Source organism: Adiantum capillus-veneris, chromosome 15 (assembly GCF_014529385.1).
Source record: "Adiantum capillus-veneris isolate H3 chromosome 15, ASM1452938v2, whole genome shotgun sequence".
Lineage (NCBI taxonomy): Eukaryota > Viridiplantae > Streptophyta > Polypodiopsida > Polypodiales > Pteridaceae > Adiantum > Adiantum capillus-veneris.
The window spans coordinates 9,360,279-9,384,509 of NC_140945.1; the positions used below are offsets into that span (position 1 = coordinate 9,360,279).

General features: G+C 45.6%; 1 protein-coding gene across 1 annotated transcript in view; it reads right to left on the bottom strand.

Annotated features, from left to right (window-relative positions):
- The window catches only part of LOC147440242 (hyperosmolality-gated Ca2+ permeable channel 2.3-like), an 87,959-nt gene that overhangs the window by 20,532 nt on the left and 43,196 nt on the right, over positions 1-24,231 (bottom strand). The window contains exons 5-6 of the mRNA XM_086530030.1: positions 5,326-5,520; positions 4,897-5,195 (exon numbers count right to left, since the gene is read on the bottom strand). Of these exons, the coding sequence (XP_086386156.1) occupies positions 4,897-5,195; positions 5,326-5,520 (494 nt within the window). The remainder of the gene's footprint in view (positions 1-4,896; positions 5,196-5,325; positions 5,521-24,231) is intronic.

Genomic DNA, 24,231 nt, shown 5'->3' on the forward strand with positions numbered 1-24,231 from the left:
GGAGCGTGGCTCCAATATCACCACTCTTCCATCTCGGTAAAAAGCAATCTTACCATTTTCCCTTGCCGCTCTAATCTCTGGCATTACCTCCTGCATATGAGCTATCTGTGATAGGGTAAAGTCATCCCCGAGAAAGATGCCCGTTTTCTTAAGAGTTGGTCTCTTCTTCAAAAAGTCCATCGCTTCCATGGAGGGAAAACGAAGGATGAGTGCTCTTTCGTTTGAGGTTTCCCCCTTGCTCCCATTTTTCTTGTTGCCCACTCTCCAAGCTCTTGAGTGCATCGGCTCATGAATCCCCATCAAAGCCATGCGTTCTTTTACCTCTTCGTCCACATTATCTTTGTCTTTGAGACCGCAAATCCTCACATGTAGAGAGCGCACACGACTTCTTTGCTCCTCTTCAAGTGTCAGGTTAATGATGGTGGGTGTGGACATAGTTGTTTCCTTGCTTTTCCCTTTCTTGGCAACCTCAATCGACTTCTCGGCCTCATCTGCCTTCTGCTGAGTCTTTGTAATAACATCCACCCAAGAGGTCGTTATTTCTTTGTGTTGCTCTTCCCGCTCTTTGATGGCTCGCACTTGCTCTTTGATCGTGTTTAGCTCTTCTATTACTGAAGGTTGCAATTCTCCCTCTTCAAGTGTATTTCGTGATCGTGCCTCTGCGAGCTCTCTTGAGTGACACAATCTCTTCGTCTTGGGCCGTCACCCGATCTCCCAGTGTGGCTATCTTGCTTTCTTGGGCCAACACGCGTTCGTCGAGCATTTTTATTGTGCCCAATAAGTTGCGGTTGATCTTGTTAATTGTTTCTGTCATTTCTTCTTTGCATTTTTGAACTGCATCCTCTAAGGGTCAAGCTTGTCATTTTGTTTCCGCATACTTGGGCGCCGCAAAAAACGAGAGGGGAATTTGCGATGGTAGTAGGAGATGGCCCTACATGCCCCACACTATGCATACATGTTCTCTCCACTTTAAGCAAACATGGCATACGTTTTTGCGTTTCTTGCAATTTCTGCAAACCAAACAAATTCCGGCTTTCTGCAACTGATGATTCTGCAATACTTGTAAGCTCTGTAAATTCTTGAGAGTTTCAAAATTTTGTAAATTTCTGAATTTTGCGTGAGTTACTCTTAGAAAGAAGTTTAAGATCCTTTGGCAATTAAGGAATTAATCGTGTGGGAACCTGCACCTGCCCGGGGGGTGTGTGGGGGGGAGGGGGGGGATGCTGGAAAATGTCAGGCTCTGGTGACGCACGCGGAAAATGCAAATGCAAAACAGTGGTGGGACGCACGCGAAAACGGGGTGGGGGGGGGGTGCGATGCAGGTTATGCGGGGGGTGGGCTGCAAGCAGGACAAGACGCGAGCAGCAGGATGCAGAGCATAGCTCGCGCGCAGGTCAAGGCAGCAGCGAGCAGAGAGGGATGCAGGGCAAGGCGAGCAGGGAAGTGCAGCGCGCGCAAGGCAGGGCAGCAGCGAGCTCACGTGCAAAGAGACATTGTTCCAAAAAACTTGCACCTTGCACTAATGCACCCTATTCCCAACACAAGGACCATAAAGATGTGTGTGTGTGTGTGAGAGAGAGAGAGAGAGAGAGAGAGAGAGAGAGAGAGAGAGAGAGAGAGAGCCACCCCCAAATTGGCTTCTTGAGGTACTGCACCTGTGGCCGCTTGTTTGTTTTCAGTTGTTAGCTGCTACAACCTTCTCTTTTTCTATTCCTTGTTTTCTCTCGATTGTTCATTTTCTATTGTGTTTCACTACATGTTTTCTTGTTTTTTCGTTTGGAGTATTAATTGGGTGGTGTGGTGTGTGTAAATGCACAACTCATTCTCATTTGACCTATGGAACCGGCCTGTAGGCCCAAATCTTTACTTGATAAACTTTACTTGACTTTACGACACAGAGGAAAACTTCACGAATAAACCTGTGACAAGAATTAACACTTCACACAAACCACGGCTTGGCAGCTAGAGTGCTACCATGCAAACAGTGACACCCTGTAGGCCGCAAAGACTGACGCCCCTTTTGGTATTTCTTTATTCTTATAAAGCTTGGGAGAAAAACTGTAAGTTCCTACAAGCTATCCCGCTTTTACCGGGCTGGAAATGGCCTACTCTAGCCCGATTTTGGCAACATAACCACAATAGGAGGCTTCACAGACAGAATCCCCATATAAAAGGTGACTCTCCCGGCACATACGAACACTTTCCCAAACTTTGCGAGAATCTGCAGCACGCTGAATTCACTGTTTTGTACCTCGAAAATGCACCCAATCACCTCTACAATGATCCCATCGCTCCCGTGAAGCTCCTAGGGGTATTAGGGATCAATTAGGTTCAAAACCCTAAACCTGCAAAAATACACAGCAGGCTCTATTTTACTGTTTCGGGCTCCGTTTCGTGTGCCGGTCGCATCCGTAGCAAGCCCTCGTACTCCCGCATCTGTAGGGCTACTTGCCCTTTGAATCGGACGAGATTTCGCGCGTGACATCTCTCCAAATTCACCTGTACTTGCAAAGGATTAGTAATTAGCTACTCCAGTACCTAGACAAGAGACTCTTGCCTCGGCATACGCGGATGAACCCACACAACAATACATATAGATGGAAGGCCCTTGAGCCGGGCATTACAATTCTGCATTCATAGGGGGAGAGGTGCACGAGAGCGGAATCATCACGCTACATAAGACAAGGGAGAAGGCAAGCTTTCCATAAAAGCTGTGATCACCTACATCCACTACTCACACACACTCGTGTTCAATTATGAACTCAAATCAGTCTTCCCAAAAGCCTCATATCGATTTTGGGCGCCCCATCCGGCTGATGTGTCTGGCAGATAGCTCACAAACGGCCATGTGTCAAGTTTGACTCTTTTGAGTTAATTCCTAGTACCCACCGACTTATCAAGTGTAGCGAAGGGTCTAAATGACTATGAACTGAGCCTAGACACCCTTTTACTGCTCTGATTTCAGTGCCGATTGGCCCGACCATCTCATGGCGACCTGCCCTTCCCAACTACGGGTGACACTCTAGGCCGTCGACCGTTTCACACTGGCCACAGAATGTCCGGCCATTTGTGACTTCAAAAAGAGGGTCCCAAAATGTAAATAAAAATCAAGGGAAAGAAACCAACAACTAAGGTTAGTGTTTGCCACAGCCTCGTAACAACCTATCCTCCGGTTTTGAAGATTCATAGCAAGCTTGGTGACTGTCCCTCTCTATAAGTGGCCTTCATTGACCTATCTTGATGCTTTTAAGGGTTTCATTTAATGAAAATTTTGGTTATGGCTCTCTCTTGAGCAATGGCTTCTTGTATTCAAGATTTTCAGTTATGGGCGGTTACTATTGGAGTTGATGCTGTTTCAGCTTTATGCTATCTTGGTGTTGTGTGCCTCTCATTAGTCGAGGGACTATTAGAGGATGACATCTTGGCATACTTGCACAACTTGAGCCTGTAATGTGTCTTGGGCAGATTTGTGCAGTACTATTTTGTAGTCGTCGGTCTCTTCCGCTTTCTATCCTTTCAGTCTGCAGCATATGTTTATACCTCTACTGATCCATTCTTCCCCTCAGCTGTGTACCCTGAAGATCTTAAGTGGTTTTTTTAACCAATAATTGTATCTTGTTATGTGGCTTTAAGTTGTATCGTTATCAGCAGAGTCTGGCTTTTTGCAATACTTTTGGTAATATGGAAAGGGTAGAAGCCCTACTTTTTGTGAAAAGAGAGAGAGTTTCCTGAGTTTTAACTTGCTTGAAATGGGTCAAGTACATTTATGCTCACACACATGCTGCCTAGGCTCCCTCATAGGCAATGCAACAATTAACTCCTCTACAGAAAAGCACTTACTTTCTCAAAAAGAGAATGCTTGCTCCTTGCCAGCAACACACACAGTCCAGAATCTACAGAGACCATGAGACATTTCCATCTTAGTGGTACTCTCTCCCACCTTGTGATGCATGAAAAATGTTCTGAACTTACTCTCTCACTCACCAAACGTGCGGAACAAATCCTTACTGATGTACTATGTCACATCCTGTGATGAATCAAAAACATACAATCAAGATGGTCGGATACCCATTCTCCCACCATTTGTCCCATTGGAAATCTCTGTTCTAGGAGGCCTAGTAGATATTCCCTTTCACAGACCCTAGTCATTTCTTTGGGTTCTAGGATGGCTCAAGGGTATTCTATCTATGATGCGCTATGCTCTCTATCACTTCCGTAATGACACTTCCAAATTATTCCCTCCGACTACATGAACAATATTTCAAATGTAAACATTTAAATATAGAATGAGTTTCGCTAAACTAGAACCATACAAAAATAGATAATTAGCAACACACATTTTTAGCAAACGTGCCAGTTTCCACATATAGAAATTCCTGAGTGAGATGATGACTCTGTCACATTACATTTCATTGTATTAAAAACCTTATTAAAATGTAAGACACATGGACCCATATCCAACCCCTTTCTCCATGGTAAATTATACACACAGCGACAACCACCCGCAAATGCACCATGCTATGGACATACATCGCACCGTCCACATACGCCCATATGCAAGTTGGCAAGCTTCCCAAAAAAACTTATCCCTTTTTATCGTTGCAAAAGATGGTCCCTTTGAATCTTCATAATGGTCTTGGCATGGCCCTTTATCCCTACAAACAGCCTGAACACATTGATACAGTCACAATTATAGATAGAGTGGCTTATACAACTCTTATAAAGAAAAGAAGGATATGTTCAGGCATATATATAGATTTTTGAGACCCCTGTGGAGGAGAGAAAGATGGGTGTATACATCAAGATGTTCAAAGGACAACCCAACAAAAGCATTTCACACATGCAGGAAGACTATCGTGAGAAATTTTATAAAAAAGAAGTAACGCACTTACGCACATTGACAGTACAGTTTGTATGAACGGGAACCAAGTCATCAGGTTATCCAATCTTGCAAGCGTATACACCAGAGCAGCTGGAATGAAAAACAGAAGAATTATGCAACCAAGAACCACTCCAATCAGAAGTCTCCGCATCCACAGTTGTGTGTACGGTATCAAAAGATTGCTCCAGTTCACATCGCGTGGCTCGGGTGCCCACTCTGTGACCCATTGCAAAGGGTTTGAGCTCTGCTGCGTCTGTGCAGCTACAGCTGCACCCCATCTTGTTTTGAAAGATACAAAAGCAACAGGAAGATCCTGGGAAGAACCATCAAGGATACTGTAATCAGAAAGCCCACTTATGGTATCAATGTAAAATGCATAAACTGTTTCGAACCATGTTGACAAAACTTGTGCAAAAGCTAGTACATATGAGCACAAAGCTAACCTTGGCTGCCTGCACAGACTGCGTTTGTGACTCCTTTATTTTTTTCCTGAGTTCTTCCACTTGCTTTGTGTACAGCTCCAGGGGGTCTTGTTTGCTTCCAATCAGTCCCAAAAAGCCTGTTCTCTGAGGGCGCCTTTGTTCAAGAGGCAGACTTTTCAGACTTTCTATCTCCCTTGCAAGAACTTGCACTTTGCTCTGAAATACAAAGCTACCAATCATTTTCAAAGAAAAGAACAGGATGTTAGCTCAATGTCACCTTGAAACCAAAGAGGCACTAGAGGTTTTTGAGCATCTTATGCTCAAATTTAACTCACACAAATTTGTATTCAAAGGGGGGGAACCTACAGTTTATGACCGCCCTACCCATTATTTTTCTGTCACCACGTGAAACTCTTCAATTTGTCTTGCAAAAATCAAGATACCTTTCAAACGGAAGAACAAAGCATTGGTTCTAGAGGATATAAATTACATTCATACATACTGTCAAAAAGTGTTTTTGGAGTCTTATCAAAAGCGCATGGACAAAAAGTACATCAAAATATGTCTCATAGCCCAAGCTGGCTTCTAATAAACATCCATACAAATTCTGTGTTGACTTGTGCCCCATAGCCTGAGTCAGCTTCTGATAAACTAGACAAATTTTTTCCCCTTCTTTTCTTTTCCATGCAATGGTCCTTGGTATACTGTAATACTCCAACGTCTCAAATTTTGCACACACACATCCCCCCTTCCCAACAAAAAAAAGACACAATAATTTTGTGTGTGTATGTGTGTGTGCGCGCACGCGTGTGTTTTGCTTTTGATCGTATACTCGGTTGCCCATATGCCACGTCTTTGCTTTTGTCTAGGCAGCAGATATTGCACTACCTCCATTGGTCTGGATCACAGCCACACATGGGCAATTCATTAGCTTGGCATCTACACAGAAAGCATATAATCTCGATTGGTATGCATCATGTTGATGATGTTGTTGTTCCAGACGGTATAGCTCTTTATGGTTCTTTCTTTTATTGCAGATGTTCAAAAATGGCATTTGGAGATGCATCATGACCAGTATGAAGAGCTATTATTCAGCTTCATGCCATTTTCTCTCCTTGAGATTCTAGAGAGTTTGTAGGACTCGTGTTTCAATCACCAGGCTACTCCTCCTTTGGTTTGCATGCGGTTAGTGATTCAAATGCATATCGCTTGCTTATTACCCTGCCTTGGATTTCAGAGTATGGTAGACTATGCATTTGCATAATCCCATCTGTTAGTGAAAAAGTATTTTGTGCAAATAGCCTCTCAAACAAAGACTTTTCTTTTGGCATTGTCTCACACCCTGCTGGGCTTCTAGCATGTTGAAGCACTGATTCTTCTTTATGTTACTGTTGCCGCCAACGTGCTGAGACAGAATATCACATGATGTCGCGTGGTGCGGCGTGGCTTTGCTCTCATGCTCAAAAAAAAAAAATCATGAGGGGACTCAAAGGCTGATATTGTTTCCTCACTGCCATTTTGGAACAATCTTCAGGTTGGGTGGCTGTCTTGAATATTATTATCGGATAGATCTTTAAGGTCTTTTGGGATAGTTTCCTACGACGTTAAAATTATCTTCTTCTCTTCTTGTTCTTCTTCTTCTTCTTCTTCTTCTTCTTCTTCTCTCTCTCTCTCTTTATTATTATATGCTGATGATATTGTGTTGATGTCAGAGTCGCCAGAGGGCATGCAAAGACATTTGGATGCATTGCACAACTTTGAAGAGGATAGTGGACTATCTGTGAACCTTGGTAAAACCAAGGTTATGGTGTTTAACACCACACCACAATGGGTCAAGAGATCGGCACCTACACTCGTATATGGCCAAGACACTGTGGAGTACACAGATGAATATACATATCTGGGGGTGGTATTCACGGGACCGAGGTTTACCCTGAGGAGAGCAGCAGAGACTAGACTATCCAGAGCCTACGCGGCATTCGGAGGGCTAGAGAGGATGTGTTCGCAGGTTCAGTTTCAAGAACCACGAACAAAACTATGGGTCTTTGATACTCTGGTTGCTTCAGCTATGCTTTATGGGGTCCAAGTTTGGGGACCATCTGTGAATCATGACAGTTGGAGGAACATGGAGAGACCCTTGGTATTTATGATATCCCGGATGATTAGAGCCAAGGCCTCTGTACCACATGCGATTATTCGAGCGGAGGTAGCCGCCCCTCCTATAGAGATTGAGGCTCTTACCAGATCAGTCCTTTATGCACGGTCTATGGGATACACATAGAGGCAGATATACTAGACTGGCTCTTGAGTCTTCTAGACAGTTAGCGATGCAGGGAGATACATCATGTTGGTATGCACAGATGACCTCATGGTTTCAGAGGCATGGTCTCAGCATGGATAGATTGCCTCCCTTTCAGTATTCCCTGGATGCACCCTCCCTGCCAGTCACACGGACGGAGATCACTAGACTCATTCGTCAGGATCTTATACAATTGGACACCAGGAGGACATGGGTAGAGCCGATACAGGAGTTGGGCACGAAGATGGCTTTCTACAAAGAGCACCTTCTCCAACTTTCAGGAGATGGGTTTGTGACTCGTCCGAACTACATGGACACTCATTTATCTCATGGTCTACGATGTGCTATTGGTCAGCTTCGCACATCCTCACACCAGCTGGAGATTGAGACGGGTAGATTCAGAGATACCGCCGGAGTCTAGGATATGTCAACTATGCGGTAGAGAGCCAGAGACAGAGCTACACTACATATGCCACTGCACTGTGTATTATGAGATACGAGGGCGCTTCCATTGCTTATTCAGGGAGGGTTTTGGACCCCTAGATAGAGTCATGAGGTATCAGGATCAAAGATGCCTTGGCCTATATCTACTTGAGCTACACCGACATAGAGATAGTCTGTTGAGGAGACATGGAGTACGACAGTCGCAGAGACAGATCACAGACTTCTTTGGATCGAGGGAGCCAAGAGACCAACCACCAGCACCTGGTTGTACCCGCATTCATACGAGAGGCACCCTCATGACATGGCGATTGAGCTCGGGAGATCGAGACGACCACGACCGAGACACAGGAGCACACTACATCGACGGAGACTCCAGCAGAGGATCAGAGGCATTCTAGCACGACACCCAGATTGTCATTGAGGGCCTATTCTACATTTTCAGATTTCAGATTTCACATTGCACACTTCATTTTCAGTTTTCATTTTTACTTTCAGTACTTTTTGTACTTGTACTCCAGACATTGTATTAGATTCACCACTTTGTACATTTCCTTTCATTTCATCTCTCTCTCTCTCTCTCTCTCTCTCTCTCTCTCTCTCTCTCTCTCTCTCTCTCTCTCTCTCTCTCTCCTTCTCCTTTTGAGGAGTGACATTGAAAAAGATATGCATGCAAATGTGGAGACTTACAAAAAAGCTATATATGCACATATGAGGAAAGAGTTGGACAAAGAGATGCTTAGTAAGCGTGACGAGACGTACACATTATTTGAAGGCCGAAATGCAGACGATTGTGAGGGCAGAAGTGAATGTAATGGAATGCATGATGCAAAAAAGACTAGAGGATGCACTTGCTGCGTTTGAATCCTGGAAATCAAAAATGGAAGAACGCGTGAATGAAAAGGATGCATTGATCGAAGCACTTAAGGGAGACCTCGCAGCTTGCAAAGACAACCCCGAAGAAAATCAACCCTCAATGATAAAGGAGCTCGAAAGCATTAAGAAGCAGGTGAAAACTCTACGGGAAGAGGAAGAGTAGAAGGCACGATCAACCTCTTCATGGGCGCAACACCTATTCAAAACACAAGAGAAGGTTGATGAAGCTAAAAAGTGGATCCAAGACGCAAAGAAAGGAAAATATAACATACCTGAAGCCACAGATACATCCACTATCATCAATATGACGATTGAGGAGGAGCGAAAGAGAGAGACTACAGCCCTTCATGTGCGTGTTACAGGTCTCAAAGACACTCGAAAAGTAGAAGAAAAAGTGCAAGAGCACTTGAAGCGCATGGGTATTTCTAAACCCACACATAGTGGTGCTTGGAGAGTTAGTAAGAAGGGAAGTGATGAGAAAGGAAGGTCCAAGGAAAGAGCACTCATTATACATTTCCCTACGCTAGAAGCTAGGAAGGAATTCCTAAAGAAGAGACCAACACTCAAGCAAACTGGGATATTTCTGGGCGATGACCTCACTTCAACACAAGTAGCACACATGCAAGAGCTGATGCCGGAGATCGAGGCAGCAAGGGAGAAAGGGAAAATTGCTTTTTACTGGGGAGGGAGAGTAATGGTGTTGGAAAAGCGCACCGCATGACGATGCAAGACCTATGGAACAAGCCTTAAAATGGCAGCATGGAATTGAAATGGATCAATGAGGTTGGATGTAGGCGCATTTGAGGATAGCTTTAATGGAAGAGACGTTACTTTTAACTCGGAAACGCATCAAACTCCTAGCAACACATTACCTAGAGTGACGAGATACCATTGGGAGACTACCTGTAGGCAAGATGTGAGGACGGGGGTCAAGAGATGTGCCAATCCTATTCACGGAGGAGCCTTAACCCCTCATTCGTATTGTTCGGAGAGATGAACAGGCCAGATATATGTGGATCAGAGTGAGAGCGGAGACAGGGAGGCCACTCTACATTGCAATATACTAATTTGCCCCCAGCACATCTCATTATGAATCGCCCAAGGGACAATCACTCCACACGATATTGGATGAGGACATATGGGAGATTCCTAGGGATGGAGATGTCATTCTTTTGGGAGACTTTAATACCAGGACGGGCCAGTCTAAGACAGCTTTCTACGATACCTCAAAGGAAATGTTGAGAGAATTGGATGTCAGTGATACGGGAGTGGCCAGGTGTTCGCAGGATGAAGAGCACACTGGATATGGGGGATACTTGACAGATTTGGGGACTGTACATGGACTGGCCATCTTGAATGGCCTCCAACGAATTTGAGCATCGAATGGGTTCACTTGTTTTCCTCATAGACATGGGGCTAGCATAGCGGATTATGTTTTGGCTCAGCCCAGTTTCATACCCTCTATACCGAACTTTACAGTCGGGCCTAGGCCTATTGGGGTAATAGTAGATCATGCTCTCCTCACATTTACCATCTCATTCCAGTTCAGCACACCTCGACTGACACAGAGATCTACGCATACCCGATACACTTTTACTTCGGAGATTGATTCTGTCTACATAGATGGTATCTACAAATGCTTATGCACAAAGGATCCGGGGAGACATCAAGGGGAGCTAACTTATATATTGACAGAGACACTACAGGATGCAGCAACAAAGGCATACCCACACACTGAGCCTGGGCAGTGACGACGTTCTGGGAGCATACCCCAGAGTAGCTAGTATGATTAGGAGTGCAGAGAGACCAAAGCCCGACTTCAGAGGGAGGTACTTCTAGGAGTCGTTACTCACAAACAGTCACAGATTGCTTCTCGGCGTTTGGTACAACGAAAGAAGAGGGCATTTGTAGTTCGACTAGAGCAGGATTTATATCAGTTGTTTTTGAGCCATGATTCAGGCGAAGCATGGCGACTCTTCCATGAGCACTCTCCCCCACCAGTCATCACTTCTACGGAGCTATGGGGTCAGAATGCATCACCCTCTACACAGTCTCGAGACAACCACCTCTTCCACATCCGCCAGAGCCATGCCCACACACACGTGCTTTCTTTAACGCCGAGATGGTAAAGAAAGGCATTGACACGATGAAAACCAGGAGAGCATATGATCACGATGGCCTGGCAGCATAGCATTTTATACATGCCAGAGATCTACTTGTAGAGCTTCTAGCAGTGATGTTCGATCATGCATGTGCGAGGGGAGTTTTCCCACTATCGTACCCATCTTCAAGTCAGGGGATCCTATGGAGCTTGGGAACTACCGCACTATTATGATTGGGCCCACATTGGCACGGTTGTACGCATCCATAGATGGGCAGAGAGAGAGGGTGTACGGGCAACAGGATAGGCGGCTTTCAGGAGAGGTTTCTCTACTCTTGATCATATTTTGATACTCAAAGCCATTATTGAGGAGGGGAGATCACGTGGGAGACGAATCTATTGTTGCTTTGTGGATTTCCATAAAGCCTTCGATACAGTGCCCAAAGCTAGATTGATGCACAAACTGCAGGAGATGGGAATACCCAAAGAGTTGACTTGGGGGATCATGGCTCTATACAAGTCAGTAGTGGGGCATGTACGCACTCCAAAGGGGATTTCTGATTTGGTTCACTCCACTATCAGGGTGAAACAAGGCTTCTTGCTATCTCCTACACTATTTGGCATGTATGTGGATGAGGTTGCTGACTACATTGAGAGGGATGGAGACAGAGGAGCACAGTTGGCAGGGACATGGATCCCACTATTGTTATATGCTGATGATATTGTGTTGATTTCCGCCTCCCCGGAGAGGATGCAACGTCATTAAGATGATTTGTACACATTTGCCCACAATAGTGGATGGTCTCGGAAAACCAAGGTTATGGTTCTTAACACCACACTACAGTGGTTCAAGAGGTCAGCACCCACTTTTACATATGGCCAGGAGGCGGTAAAGTATACAGATACATACACCTATCTTGGAGTAGCCTTCAGTGGACCAGTGTTTTCATTGAGGAGACCAGCAAAAACTAGATTGACGAGAGCTTATGCAGCCTTGGGGGGGTTGGAGAAGATGTGTTCGCAGGTTCAGTTTCAAGAACCTCGAACAAAGTTGTGGCTTTTTGACACTCTAGTGGCTTCAGCTATGTTGTATGGGGTTCAGATTTGGGGACCCTCAGTGGACCACCATGGCAGATCTGGTAGCACTAATGGATGGAGATGTATGGAGAGGCCTCTAGTCTCTATGATCTCGACTATTTCAGGCAAAGGCGTCAGTGCCACATGAGATTATTCGAGCCAAGCTAGCTGCCCCCCCTCTCGTAGTCGAGGCCCTTACTAGATCAGTATCCTTCATGCATAATTTATGGGACCTTCCCAGAGATAGCTTTGCTCGGCTAGCCCTTGAGTCGTCTCGACAGCCAGCACTACAAGGGGACACAGCACGCTGGTATGGACAGATGACATCATGGTTTCAGTCACATGGCTTCAGCATGGATAGACTGCCTCCGTTCCAATACTCCTTGGACGCACCCTCCCTATCTCTAAAACGGAAAGAGATCACTAGACTCATACGTCAGAATTTGATTCAGCTAGATACCAAGAGCAAAAGGATACATCTTATTACTCGGTCACTTACCACACTACACTTTGTACACCAGATGCCATTATTACCTGGCCATTCTGCACATACCAGATATCCACAGGATATTCACATTTTTGTACATGGATCTGTCTCATAGGCCAGTTTTCTTTGGCCTTTTGAAGACGTAAATAAAATCTCTCTCTCTCTCTCTCTCTCTCTCTCTCTCTCTCTCTCTCTCTCTCTCTCTCTCTATATATATATATATATATATATATATATATATATATATATATATATATATATATATATCCTCTGGCTTTAGTAATAAGTGATAAATCCTATTTATCCGAATGTATTTTATATTGCTATGCGCTCCCGTTTGTGACACTCGGGAACCCAAACGGAGGTGCTTATTCCATTTCAAGCCCTCATGGACCCAGTGGCCCAATATGCTCTCAATGCGGTCAATTCTGATTCTCGGGTCATTCAAAAGATACCAGCTCAGTCTTCTAAGAAAGCACAACCAGATGAATCAGGGTCTGGGATTCCTGAGACTATGTTGGCTGCAGTTCAGGGACTGGTGGAGCAACTATGGAACGTTGAATTAGAGGTACCTACGGTTGAATTAGAGGCACCGTAGGTACCAGAATAGAGGAATGGCATTGGCAGGTAGTCCCGATTCTTCAAGTTCTGATCATAACTCTGATCAAGAGAAAGAAGAAATTCATGTCAAGATTTGTGACAGAATTTAGAAACTGACAACTGAACTAGATGACATTAGAAAAACTTTCCCTAAAGCAGCAAAATTCATCAAACAGCGAAGGCTGAAGCGGAAATCTTTCCATTGCTATTTGCTACTTTCCCCCGCGTACGTCACTATATGCACCATCCAAAGGACAGTCCCCCTTTTTTATTTTAAATGATATCTGGGAGTTCTCTAGAGATGGTGACATCATCATTCTAGGGGATTTCAATACTAGGACTGCCCATCATCAGACACTTTTTTATGATACTTCAGAGGAGATACTAAGACAACTAGATATTGCAGAGACAAGCCTATCCCTATCATAGGATGGGGAGCGTACTGAGTATGGACGACACTTGATAGACATGGGGATTGCACATGGATTGGTCATCTTGAATGGCCTACAGAGATTTCCCGCTGCGGGGGGTTTTACATACATTCCACACAGACATGGAACTAGCATAGTGGATTATGTCATGGCATAGCCGAGTCTCATCTCTAGTATCCAGGACCTCACAGTTGGACCCAGACCTGTTGGTGTGGCAATGGACCATGCTCTTGTGTCGCTGACCATCTCTTTCAAGTTTAGTGTAGCACACGGGCCACAACCAGCACCTCCTACGCGCTACACCTTTACGCGGGAGACGGACTCTCTATACATAGATGGGATCTACGGACGCTTGTGTACAGAAGAGCCAGGGCGACCTTTGAAGGAGCTTACTACTAAATTACACAGACGTTACATGATGTAGCAGCAACAGAGGCATACCCACAAACACAGCCTGAGCAAAGATGCCGTTCTTGGAGCATGCCCTAGAACAGCAGGTATGATGAGGAATGCCGCGAGGCCAGAGATAGACTTCAGAGGTGCTTTTGGGGGACATCACTCACAGACAGTCACAGATTGACTTCCGACGCCTACTGCGGCGAAAGAAGGGCATCTTTGGCTCGCCTAGAGCAGGATCTATACCAGCTTTTCTTGAGTCAGGACTCACATGAGGCATGGCGGCTCTTTCATGAGCACCCCCCCCCCCCTGCCATTACCTCTACAAAGCCCTGGGGTTAGTACCCGTCATCTCTTTACATAGTTCCTGGACAGTCGCCCCTCCCCAACCCCCCCGATCCATGCCCCCATACATGTGCTTTCTCACCCCTAAGATGGTGAGGAAGGCCATTGACAGGATGAGGACTGGGAGAGCATATGATCGTCATGGCTTAGTGGCTGAGCACTTCATGCATGCCAGAGATATACTAGCAGTTATGTTTAACCGTGCCATGTGTGATTGCTGCCTGATACTTTGAGCCTATCTATTATTGTACCTATCTTCAAGTCAGGAGACCCTATGGAGCCTGGGAATTATCCCACTATCATGATCGGACACACATTGGCACGGTTTTACGCATCCATTCTTGAGCAGCAGCTAAGTAGATGGGCAGAGAGGGAGGGGATACGCGCAGCCGAGCAGGCAAGATTCAGGAGAGGTTTTTCTACTCTTGACCATATCTTGACACTCAGAGCCATCATTGAGGAGGGCGGCAGATCACATGGGAGACGGATCTATTGCAGCTTTGTGGACTTCCGCAAAGCATTTGACACCGTACCCAGAGCTAGATTGATGCGCAAATTACAGGAGATGGGAGTACCCACAGAGCTCATTTGGGGGGTCATGGCACTGTACAGGTCAGTAGTGGGGCATGTACGCACCTCAAAGGGCCTATCTACAGCGGTTCATTCCACTATTGGGGTGAAGCAGGGTTGCCCGCTCTCTCCTACTCTGTTTGGTATGTATGTGGATAAGGTTTCTGACTACTGTCTACATTGAGAGAGATGGTGATAGAGGTGCACAGCTGACAGGAACATGGATTCCACTATTGTTACATGCTAATGATATTGTGTTCATCTTCGACTCTCCGGAGGGGATGCAACATCACTTGGATGCTTTGCATAGGTTTTCCCATGACAGTGGTTTGTATGTCAACCTTGGTAAAACCAAGGTCATGGTATTTCAGACCACCCCACAGTGGATCAAGAGGTCAGCGCCCGCATTCACATACGGCCAGGAGACGGTGGAGTATACAGATGCTTACACCTACCATGGAGTGGTTTTTAGTGGCCCAGCATTTTCATTGAGAAGAGCAGCAGAGACTAGATTGACCAGAGCCCATGCAACATTGGGTAGATTGGAGAGGATCTATTCACATGTTTAGTTTCAGGAGCCTCGGATGAAGCTCTGGCTCTTTGACACCCTCGTGGCTTCTGCACTGCTCTATGGAGCTGAGATTTGGGGACCTTCATTGGACCATCATGGGAGGACAGGTCGCACTGATGGATAGGGAGACATGGGGAAGCCACTAGTGTCTATGATCTCACGGCTCATTAGAGCCAAGGCTTCAGTACCACGTGCCATTATCCGAGGGCTCACCAGATCGGTCTCCTTCATACACCACATGTGGGAACTTCCCAGAAACAGATATGCCCGCCTTGCACTTGAGTCCTCTCGACAGTTAGCCATGCAGAGAGATACAGCATGCTGGTATGGGGGAATGACATCATGGTTTCAGGCGCATGGGTCAGCATAGACAAACTACCCCCCTTCCAGTACTTACTGGATGCACCCTCTCTGACTCTCACACAGTCCGACATCACCAGGCTCATCCGCCAGGACCTGACCCAGCTAGACACCAGGAGGACATGGATACACCCAACACAGGAGCTAGGCACGAAGATGGCTTTCTACAGAGAGCATCTTCTCCAGCTCTTACGAAGGACGGTTTTGTGACGAGACCCAGATACATGGACACCCACTTGTCTCATGGGATACGATGTGCTATTGGCTAGATACGCACATCTTCACACGAGTTGCGGATCGAGACTGGGAGATATAGGAGAGTACCAACAGAGGCGAGGACATGCCTCCTGTGTGACCTGGAGCATGGAACAGAGTTGCACTACACATGCTACTGCCCCGTCTACTACGAGATACGTGGCCGCTTCCACTGCTTGTTCAGAGAGGGCTTCGGACCACTCTCCAGAGTCATGCGGTACGAGGATCACGGATGCTTGGGTCTGTTTTTGTTCGAGCTGCGCAGACACAGAGAGAGCCTGATGAGGGGAGAGGCCAGCCAGTCTCAGAGACGGATCACAGACTTCTTTAGAGCAGACATTGGACACCCGAAGGAGCTCTTACCACAAGAGAGCTCGCCGCCTCACACCAGAGGCACACTGATCAACCGAGCGACCAAGCTAGGGAGATCCAGACGCCCACAACTGCGGAGGACTACATAGCATCGACGGAGGCTGCATCAGAGGATTCGGATCACTCTGGCCCGACATGCACGACGCTCGGTCAGGCTATTGACCATGGAGGAGATTGATGAGATCTGCCAGCGATCGATGCTGGATCTTTTGTGATTTGTGATTTAGCTATCCCACCTAGTTGCTTAGATCACACCTAACAATTTCGGATTCCATAGCATTTTATTATGTCATTTTATTTTGTCATTTTTGTTACTCAAGTTTATATCAGATCCACCACATTATAACTTTCTGGTCTCATAGGTCATTCTTGCCTTCTGAAGACGTTAATATAACATTTCATTTCATCATCTCTCTCTCTCTCTCTCTCTCTCTCTCTCTCTCTCTCTCTCTCTCTCTCTCTCTCTCTCTCTCTCTCTCTCTCTCTCTCTCTCTCTATCAGACACTCTCTAACTCTCACACTTGTTTTTTTGTGTAAATCAATTTGATTTGTCTATCTGTGGGAAACGTCAAAGAGAGGAAAACCCACCAAAAAGATGAAGTACAAGAGAAAGAACACAAAAGTGTTCGGATGTACAAAACAGCTAAAACCATTCATAAGAACGTTGATGTATCTCTGCAGTGATATCACCAACTTCCAAGGCGAACCGTAAAGACTGTGCAAGAGAAAGTTTGAAGAAAGGCAGGGGATCTGCATGAATGCGATGGAACATATAGCAATTACGCTATCGCCACAGGCTCCAGTAAGCCTAAAACCTGACCCACATAAAGAAGTCTGCAAAGTGCTGCAACGCCGGTGAGAAGATACCAAAAGCCCATAATCGTTTATGGAAGACCGTCGTGGGAAAACGGAGCCGCTACACGGAGATACCCGACGAAGAAAATCTCGAGTAATACAACAATCCCACAAGAGGTGGCAGACATCCTCTGCGGCAAATGAGCAACGGACACAGGATGATGGGCGGATATGGCGCATCCTAAGAAAGGTGCCCACTGGGAGCACACCAAGTAAACAACGCCAAAGAAACAAACGCTCCTTCAGCGGTAAATAGCTTTCCCATAATGCAGATAGAAGCCTTCTCCACCAAATATCGGATTTATGCATGTGCCAAAGAGCGTTGCAATGATCAGCAAGCCATGGTTGCGGCAAAAGAAGAGCATATGCCCGGCCGGCAAAAATATCTTGAAAGGGCATTTCCCGAAGTTTCCAGTCAGACATGCGATCACCATTTGACAAAGGTGAAATGGCCAAAACCGACCAATATTTGCTGCAATTCTCTCCAGAACTTGAGATAATGCATGCCCAATCCAAAATGGCGAGCGGCAAATGGAAACTCCAAAGTGAAACCAGCTGCATCCACCACATCTCAACCACTCGAATGCCTCAGCAAGAGATGGCTTTCTAGAGAGAGCATCTTCTCCAGCTTATGGAGGACGGTTTTGTGACGAGACCCAGATACATGGACACCCACTTGTCTCATGGGATACTATGTGCTACTGGCCAAATATGCACATCTTCACACCAGCTGCGGATCGAGACTGGGAGATACAGCAGAGTACCAGCAGAGGCAAGGACATGCCTCCTGTGTAACCTGGAGCCTGAGATAGAGTTGCACTATACATGCCACTGCCCCGTCTACTACGAGATAGGCGGCCGCTTTCAGTGCTTGTTCAAAGCGGGCTTCGGACCACTCTCCAGAGTCATGCGGTACGAGGATCACGGATGCTTGGGTCTGTTTTTGCTCGAGCTGCGCAGACACAGAGAGAGCCTAATGAGGGGAGAGGCAGCCAGTCTCAAAGACGGATCACAGACTTCTTTAGAGCAGACACTGGACACCCGGAGGAGCTACTACCACAGGAGAGCTCGCCGCCTCACACCAGAGGCACACTGATCGACCGAACAACCGAGCTAGGGAGATCGAGACGCCCACGAATACGGAGGACTGCACAGCATTGACGGAAGCTGCATCAGAGGATTCGGATCACTTTAGCCCGACATGCACGACGCCCAGTCAGGCTATTGACCATGAAGGAGATTGATGAGATCCGCCAGCGACCGAGCTGGAGCGACCGATGCTGGATCTTTTGTGATCTGTGAATTAGCTATCCCACCTAGCTTTTCACACCTAGCTCTTTCGAATTCCATAGCATTTAATTCTGTCATTTTATTTTATTTTGTCATTTTCGTTACTCACTTTGTATCAGATCCACAACATTGTAATTTTTTGGTCTCATAGGTCATTCTAGCCTTCTGAAGACGTTAATAAAACATTTCATTTCATTTTATTATTCTCTCTCTCTCTCTCTCTCTCTCTCTCTCTCTCTCTCTCTCTCTCTCTCTCTCTCTCTCTCTCTCTCTCTCTCTCTCTCTCTCTCTCTTTTTGTAAAGCAATTTGATTTATCTATCCGTGGGAAACCTCAAAGAGCGGAAAACCCACCAAAAAGATGAAGTACAAGAGAAGGAACGCAAAAGTGTTCGGCTGTACAAAACAGTTAAAAGCATTCATAAGAACGTTGATGTATCTCTGTAGTGATATCAACAACTTCCAAGGCGAACCGTAAAGACTGGCTAAGAGAGAGTTTGAAGAAAGGCAGGGGATCTGCATGAATGCGATGGAACATATAGCAATTACGTTGTTGCCACAGGCTCCAGTAAGCCCAAAACCTGACCCACATAAGAAGACTGCAAAAGCACTGCAACGCCGGTGAGAAGATACCAAAAGCCCAAAACCGTCTATGGAAGACCGTCGTGGGAAAACGGAGCCGCATATACGCAGATACCCGACGAAGAAAATCTCGAGTAATAAAACAATCCCACAAGAGGTGACAGACATCCTCTGTGGCAGATGAGCAACGGACACAAGATGATGGGCGGATATGGCGCATTCTAAGAAAGGTACCCATTGGGAGCACACCAAGTAAACAACGCCAAAGAAACAAACGCTCCTTCAACGGTAAATGGCTTTCCCATGATGCAGATAGAAGCCTTCTCCACCAAATATCAGATTTATGCATGTGCCAAAGAGCGTTGCAATGATCAGCAAGCCATGGTTGCGGCAAAAGAAGAGCATATGACCGGCCGGCAAAAATATCTTGAAAGGGCATTTCCCGAAGATTCCAGTCAGACATGCGATATACCTAGATGAATCCAGGATATACCCAGATTCACCCTTGAAGGAAAGTGCAAGGTATAGACTCATGACAAAGGTGAAATGGGAAAAACCGACCAATATTTGCTGCAATTCTCTCCAGAACTGGCAATAATGCATGCCCAATCCAAAACGGCGAGTGGCAAATGGAAACTCCAAAGTGAAACCAGCTGCATCCACCACATCCTCAACCACTCGAATGCCACGGCAGGAGAGGAAATACGCCTGGCGAGGCGAGCGGTCAACCAAAGTAAGAGAAAAGGCCCGGCTCCAATGAAGACTCTCGAAGCGAAGTGAATTTCCTTGCGTCCGAGCATTCCACGATAGGTGATTCGTAACCTGTTTCCAGGCAAAGAGCAAGGTGGAAGCAAGCAGGCATCCAGGAATATGGCCATCCATCTTACCAAATACCACCTCCCAAAAAGATGATTGCCAGTGACCAAATGAGGACATAACCACATGCCGGCTCAAGTGTGCAAGCATAACAGTCCAAGGCTGAGATTTGTTGCGTAAGTGTAGGCAATAGAATAGCCTTCCTAGCAAGGACATGCCTACGAAGTCCAAAATATTCAAACCACCAAAGCACTTTGGTTTACAAAGTTTCGCCATTGACATCAGGCGCATGCCTTTTTTGTGAGCTGAGTTCGCCACAAATGAGACAAAATGACCGATATGAGAGAATCAAGACAATGGCGAGGCCAGTGCAACAGTGGCAAAAAGAACTGAACATATGCCATGAGGATACTCTGAACGATTCTCAGGCGAACATGGAGTGGCCAAGTAGAAAGCTTCCAGTAATGCAGTTTAACATTCAAGCGTTGCATAACCCAATCCACTTTTTGCGTGTGAGTGACGTTCCATCCAATTGGATAACCCAAACGCCTGGTGATCACATTTGGAGGAACAATCTCTCCTGGCCACAACAAAGCTTTCCAATCACAAGAACGAAGGGGCAGAAGCTTTGATTTACGAAACTTGACTTTGAGACCCGCCGCAATCGCAAACAATTCCAAAGCTTCCATAATCACTTGAACATCGCTCTATTGATTGCAAAGGCATAAACAACGAGTCATCCGCATAAGCCTGTCCAATAAATGAATGAACCGATGGTAACTATAAACCATGAAGACATTGCGCGGAGGTCAAGTGATCAAGATACATCAACATAGGGTGAGTGGCAATAGCATACAACAAAGGGCTAAGGGGGAACCTTGCCTAACCGAACAACCAAGCAGCCACGATTCTATCAATTCCCCTTCCAAAATCCCCAAAGACGTGCTACAAGCATACAAGAAATAAAACACATTGGCCAATTTAGGACCAAACCCTAGACACCTCATTGTGGCAACAATAAAGTCCCATTGCACAGTGTCAAAAGCCTTTTCAATATCAACTTGCATGACCAACACAACCTGTTGCGTGTACTTAGCATACTCCATGCCAATCATAACATTAGCCAAATTGTCCACGATTTGACGCCGAGGAATAAAACCATACTGAGCCTGATAAGTCCTGTAAACAAACAGTCCTTAATGCGATGGACCAACATTTTAGCCAATATCTTGTAAACCACCGGCATCAAGTGATGAGCCGCCAATGAGAGAATTGCTCGCAGAGCGCTTGCTTGGGCAAAAATTTAAGTAAACCCTCTTTCCATGATACTGGCAGATCCTGTTTCTCCCATGCCGCATTTAACATGATAAGTAGGGGTTGTTTAAGAGCGTCCCAAAAGGAGAGAAAAAATTCCACAGTAAGTCCATCCCAACCGGGAGATCTCTAGCGGCCCAATGCAAGCAGGGCATCATGCAATTCAGAAGCAGAGAAAGGATCCTCAAGGCATTGTGCCTCCTGTGAAGACATGATCGGACGAACATGAGAAAGCAACAATTGACGCGCTCAACAAGCTGCCGAAGATAGCTGAGATGGGGCTACAAACACCTTACGATAATGTGAAACCATAACCTCTGCAAGTTCCTACTTCGAAGAAGTCCAAGCACCCAAGGGAAGCATAACCCGCTTAATAGATTGTGAGACCCTTGAATGATGCAGATGCTTAAAAAATTTCTTCAAAGCACAACATTTATCCATAAAAGCCTGTTGACGTGCACGCGTCTGTCATTTAGCAATTTTCCGCTTATCATTTTGTTGAATGCATACATTAGCTTCACATAGCTCCATCATCTCAGAGTCAGACAGGGATCGGGAATCAGTTAACTGTTGTAATCGTTGACTAACCCGTTTCGCAACAATGACATTCCCCCGAATGAGCTGCATATATTGCGTACCATAGTCACAAATAACACTTTGTACTCTCATGATAAAAGGATACCAGGCAGCATCCAAATCAATATGCATATGGGCCAATAGCGGGGGAATTATATCGGCAATCATGTGTCAGAAAACTTCATGAGTAAGATAGGTATTATTAACATGCAACAAGCGTTTCCAGTAAAGAGGCCGATCACAAAGAGACTGTCCAAAATAAAAATACAACAGAAGAGGATAATGGTCTGAGAGCTGCAGGGCATAATCTATCCTCATGGCACATACAAATTCTTCATATTGTTGCCCATTAAGCAAGTACCAACGATCCAATCGTGCTCTATAAGATGGATGAGCGGCATGTTGAAAGGTGAAACCAAAAGCATCAGGATGCAAACAACGCCATATATCAATCATTTGAGCAGAGGCAAAAAGAAGATCCCATTCGTGTTTCTCCACAAGCAACATATGCACATTTCTTGTGGTGTTGTCATTTAAATCAGGGGTATTATTGAAATCTCCACAAAGAAATGCATTAGAGGTCCAAGGGTGAGATGAAATTTCCCGCCATAAAGCAGCTCTTTGCCCAGAGGCCATGTATGCATAAGTACCTCCAAATTCGTGAACTCGACCATTCAACAAACATTGTACAACCATCCACCGGCCATGCGGATCATTGTATAGCAGAACAGGCTGAAGCTCATGGTGAACCATCATCAATAAACCCGAGAAATCATAGAGACCTGCGTACGCAATCCAATAACCGGCAAAATAGGAACATTGACCAGCAAACTCGTGTTAATTATGCTCTTGCAATACAACTATGTCACGTGACACATCTAACCCTGTGTCCGTGGACAAGCTACAGCATGATCAGGGTTCAGTTCAGTCCAGTCAGTCTAGAATAAAAGTGATCTGGCACTTTTGTGAGTCTATTCGTAGACCCTGCATGCCCAGTCACTTAGTGTAGATGCATGTCCTCTGGTTGCACACAGCATGATCATAAACATTCCCATCAGAATCCTTCAGGGAAATTTTCTAGTGCATTTAACCTATTTTACCTATTTTTGATATTTTTCACTTGTTATTTTTAAGTGACTTTTGTTGAAAGTAGGTAGGGCGAATTGAGTAAGTTTGTATATAAGCAAACCTAGACTAGCACTATTTGGCAGAAGAAGCAACAAGAGCCAAGCTCAGCAGGCAACTTCTCAACAAGAATCCTTGGCGGTTTTCCCCTCCAAGCAAGAAAAACCATCAGACCCTTGCCCTAGCGTTTTCTCATCAAGGAGATCCTCGCCAGAAGCAAGCTCCAGCCTAGCGTTTTCCATTTGCATCATCGTCGCAGATCCCATCAGTTAGCGTTTTTGCAACAGATAGCAACCGCAAGCAGACCTTCACCGCAACAGCCCATGCCTAGCGTTTTTGACCTCAGCATGCCTAGCGTTTTTGGGAATCCATGACCTAGCGTTTTTGACCTCAGCATGCCTAGCGTTTTTGGGAATCCATGACCTAGCGTTTTCAGCAATAGAAACCTCAGCCTGCAGCGTTTTTTAGCCACGAAGTATCTGCAAGTTCAGCCCCTAAAAGAGTAGCAGATTCAGCCCGGAAGGACCATCAGATTTCAGCCTTAAGAAACCTCAGTTTTCAACCCTAAACCTGCAGATTTTCAGCGACAAAGACCCACAAAAACAGCCCCCAAAATCAGCGTTTTTGGACTAGCCGCAGATTTCAGCCCATAGCGTTTTTGGACAGCAGATAAAGGATTGCAGATTTCAGCCCTAGTATCGATGTCGTCATCCCCGTCGTCATCGCCGACATAGCCTAGACTTGCATCAGTCCCATGCATTCAGTTTGTACCAGTTTGTGCAATCATAAGTTAGACCACTCTCGCCGACGAGAGTGGGGCCTTCGGAGGAAGGTTTTACAATGTCTCTAGTGTCGTATCTCTCTTCTCTCTCTATCTCTCAGTCTCATACACTTGCACCCATTCACTTTGTTTGTGATCATAGCATTCTCTCATTAAGAACAGAAGGCTCTACCTTCCATAAGAGCAAAGGGAACCTTGAGCACAGTTCGGAGCACTCATCTTGAGCAAAGCGCAAACATTCATTCCGCTGCACCTTACAAACTATGTCTGCTCTACATGTATGTACATAGTGTAAGGTCAAACGCCATTTGTCCAGGTTACATAAACCCCGCTCGTTGTATGAGATGCATTTAATGTGACTTTGCATTCGAAAACATATGTAACAAGAGGCAAGAAACATGGTGATCAA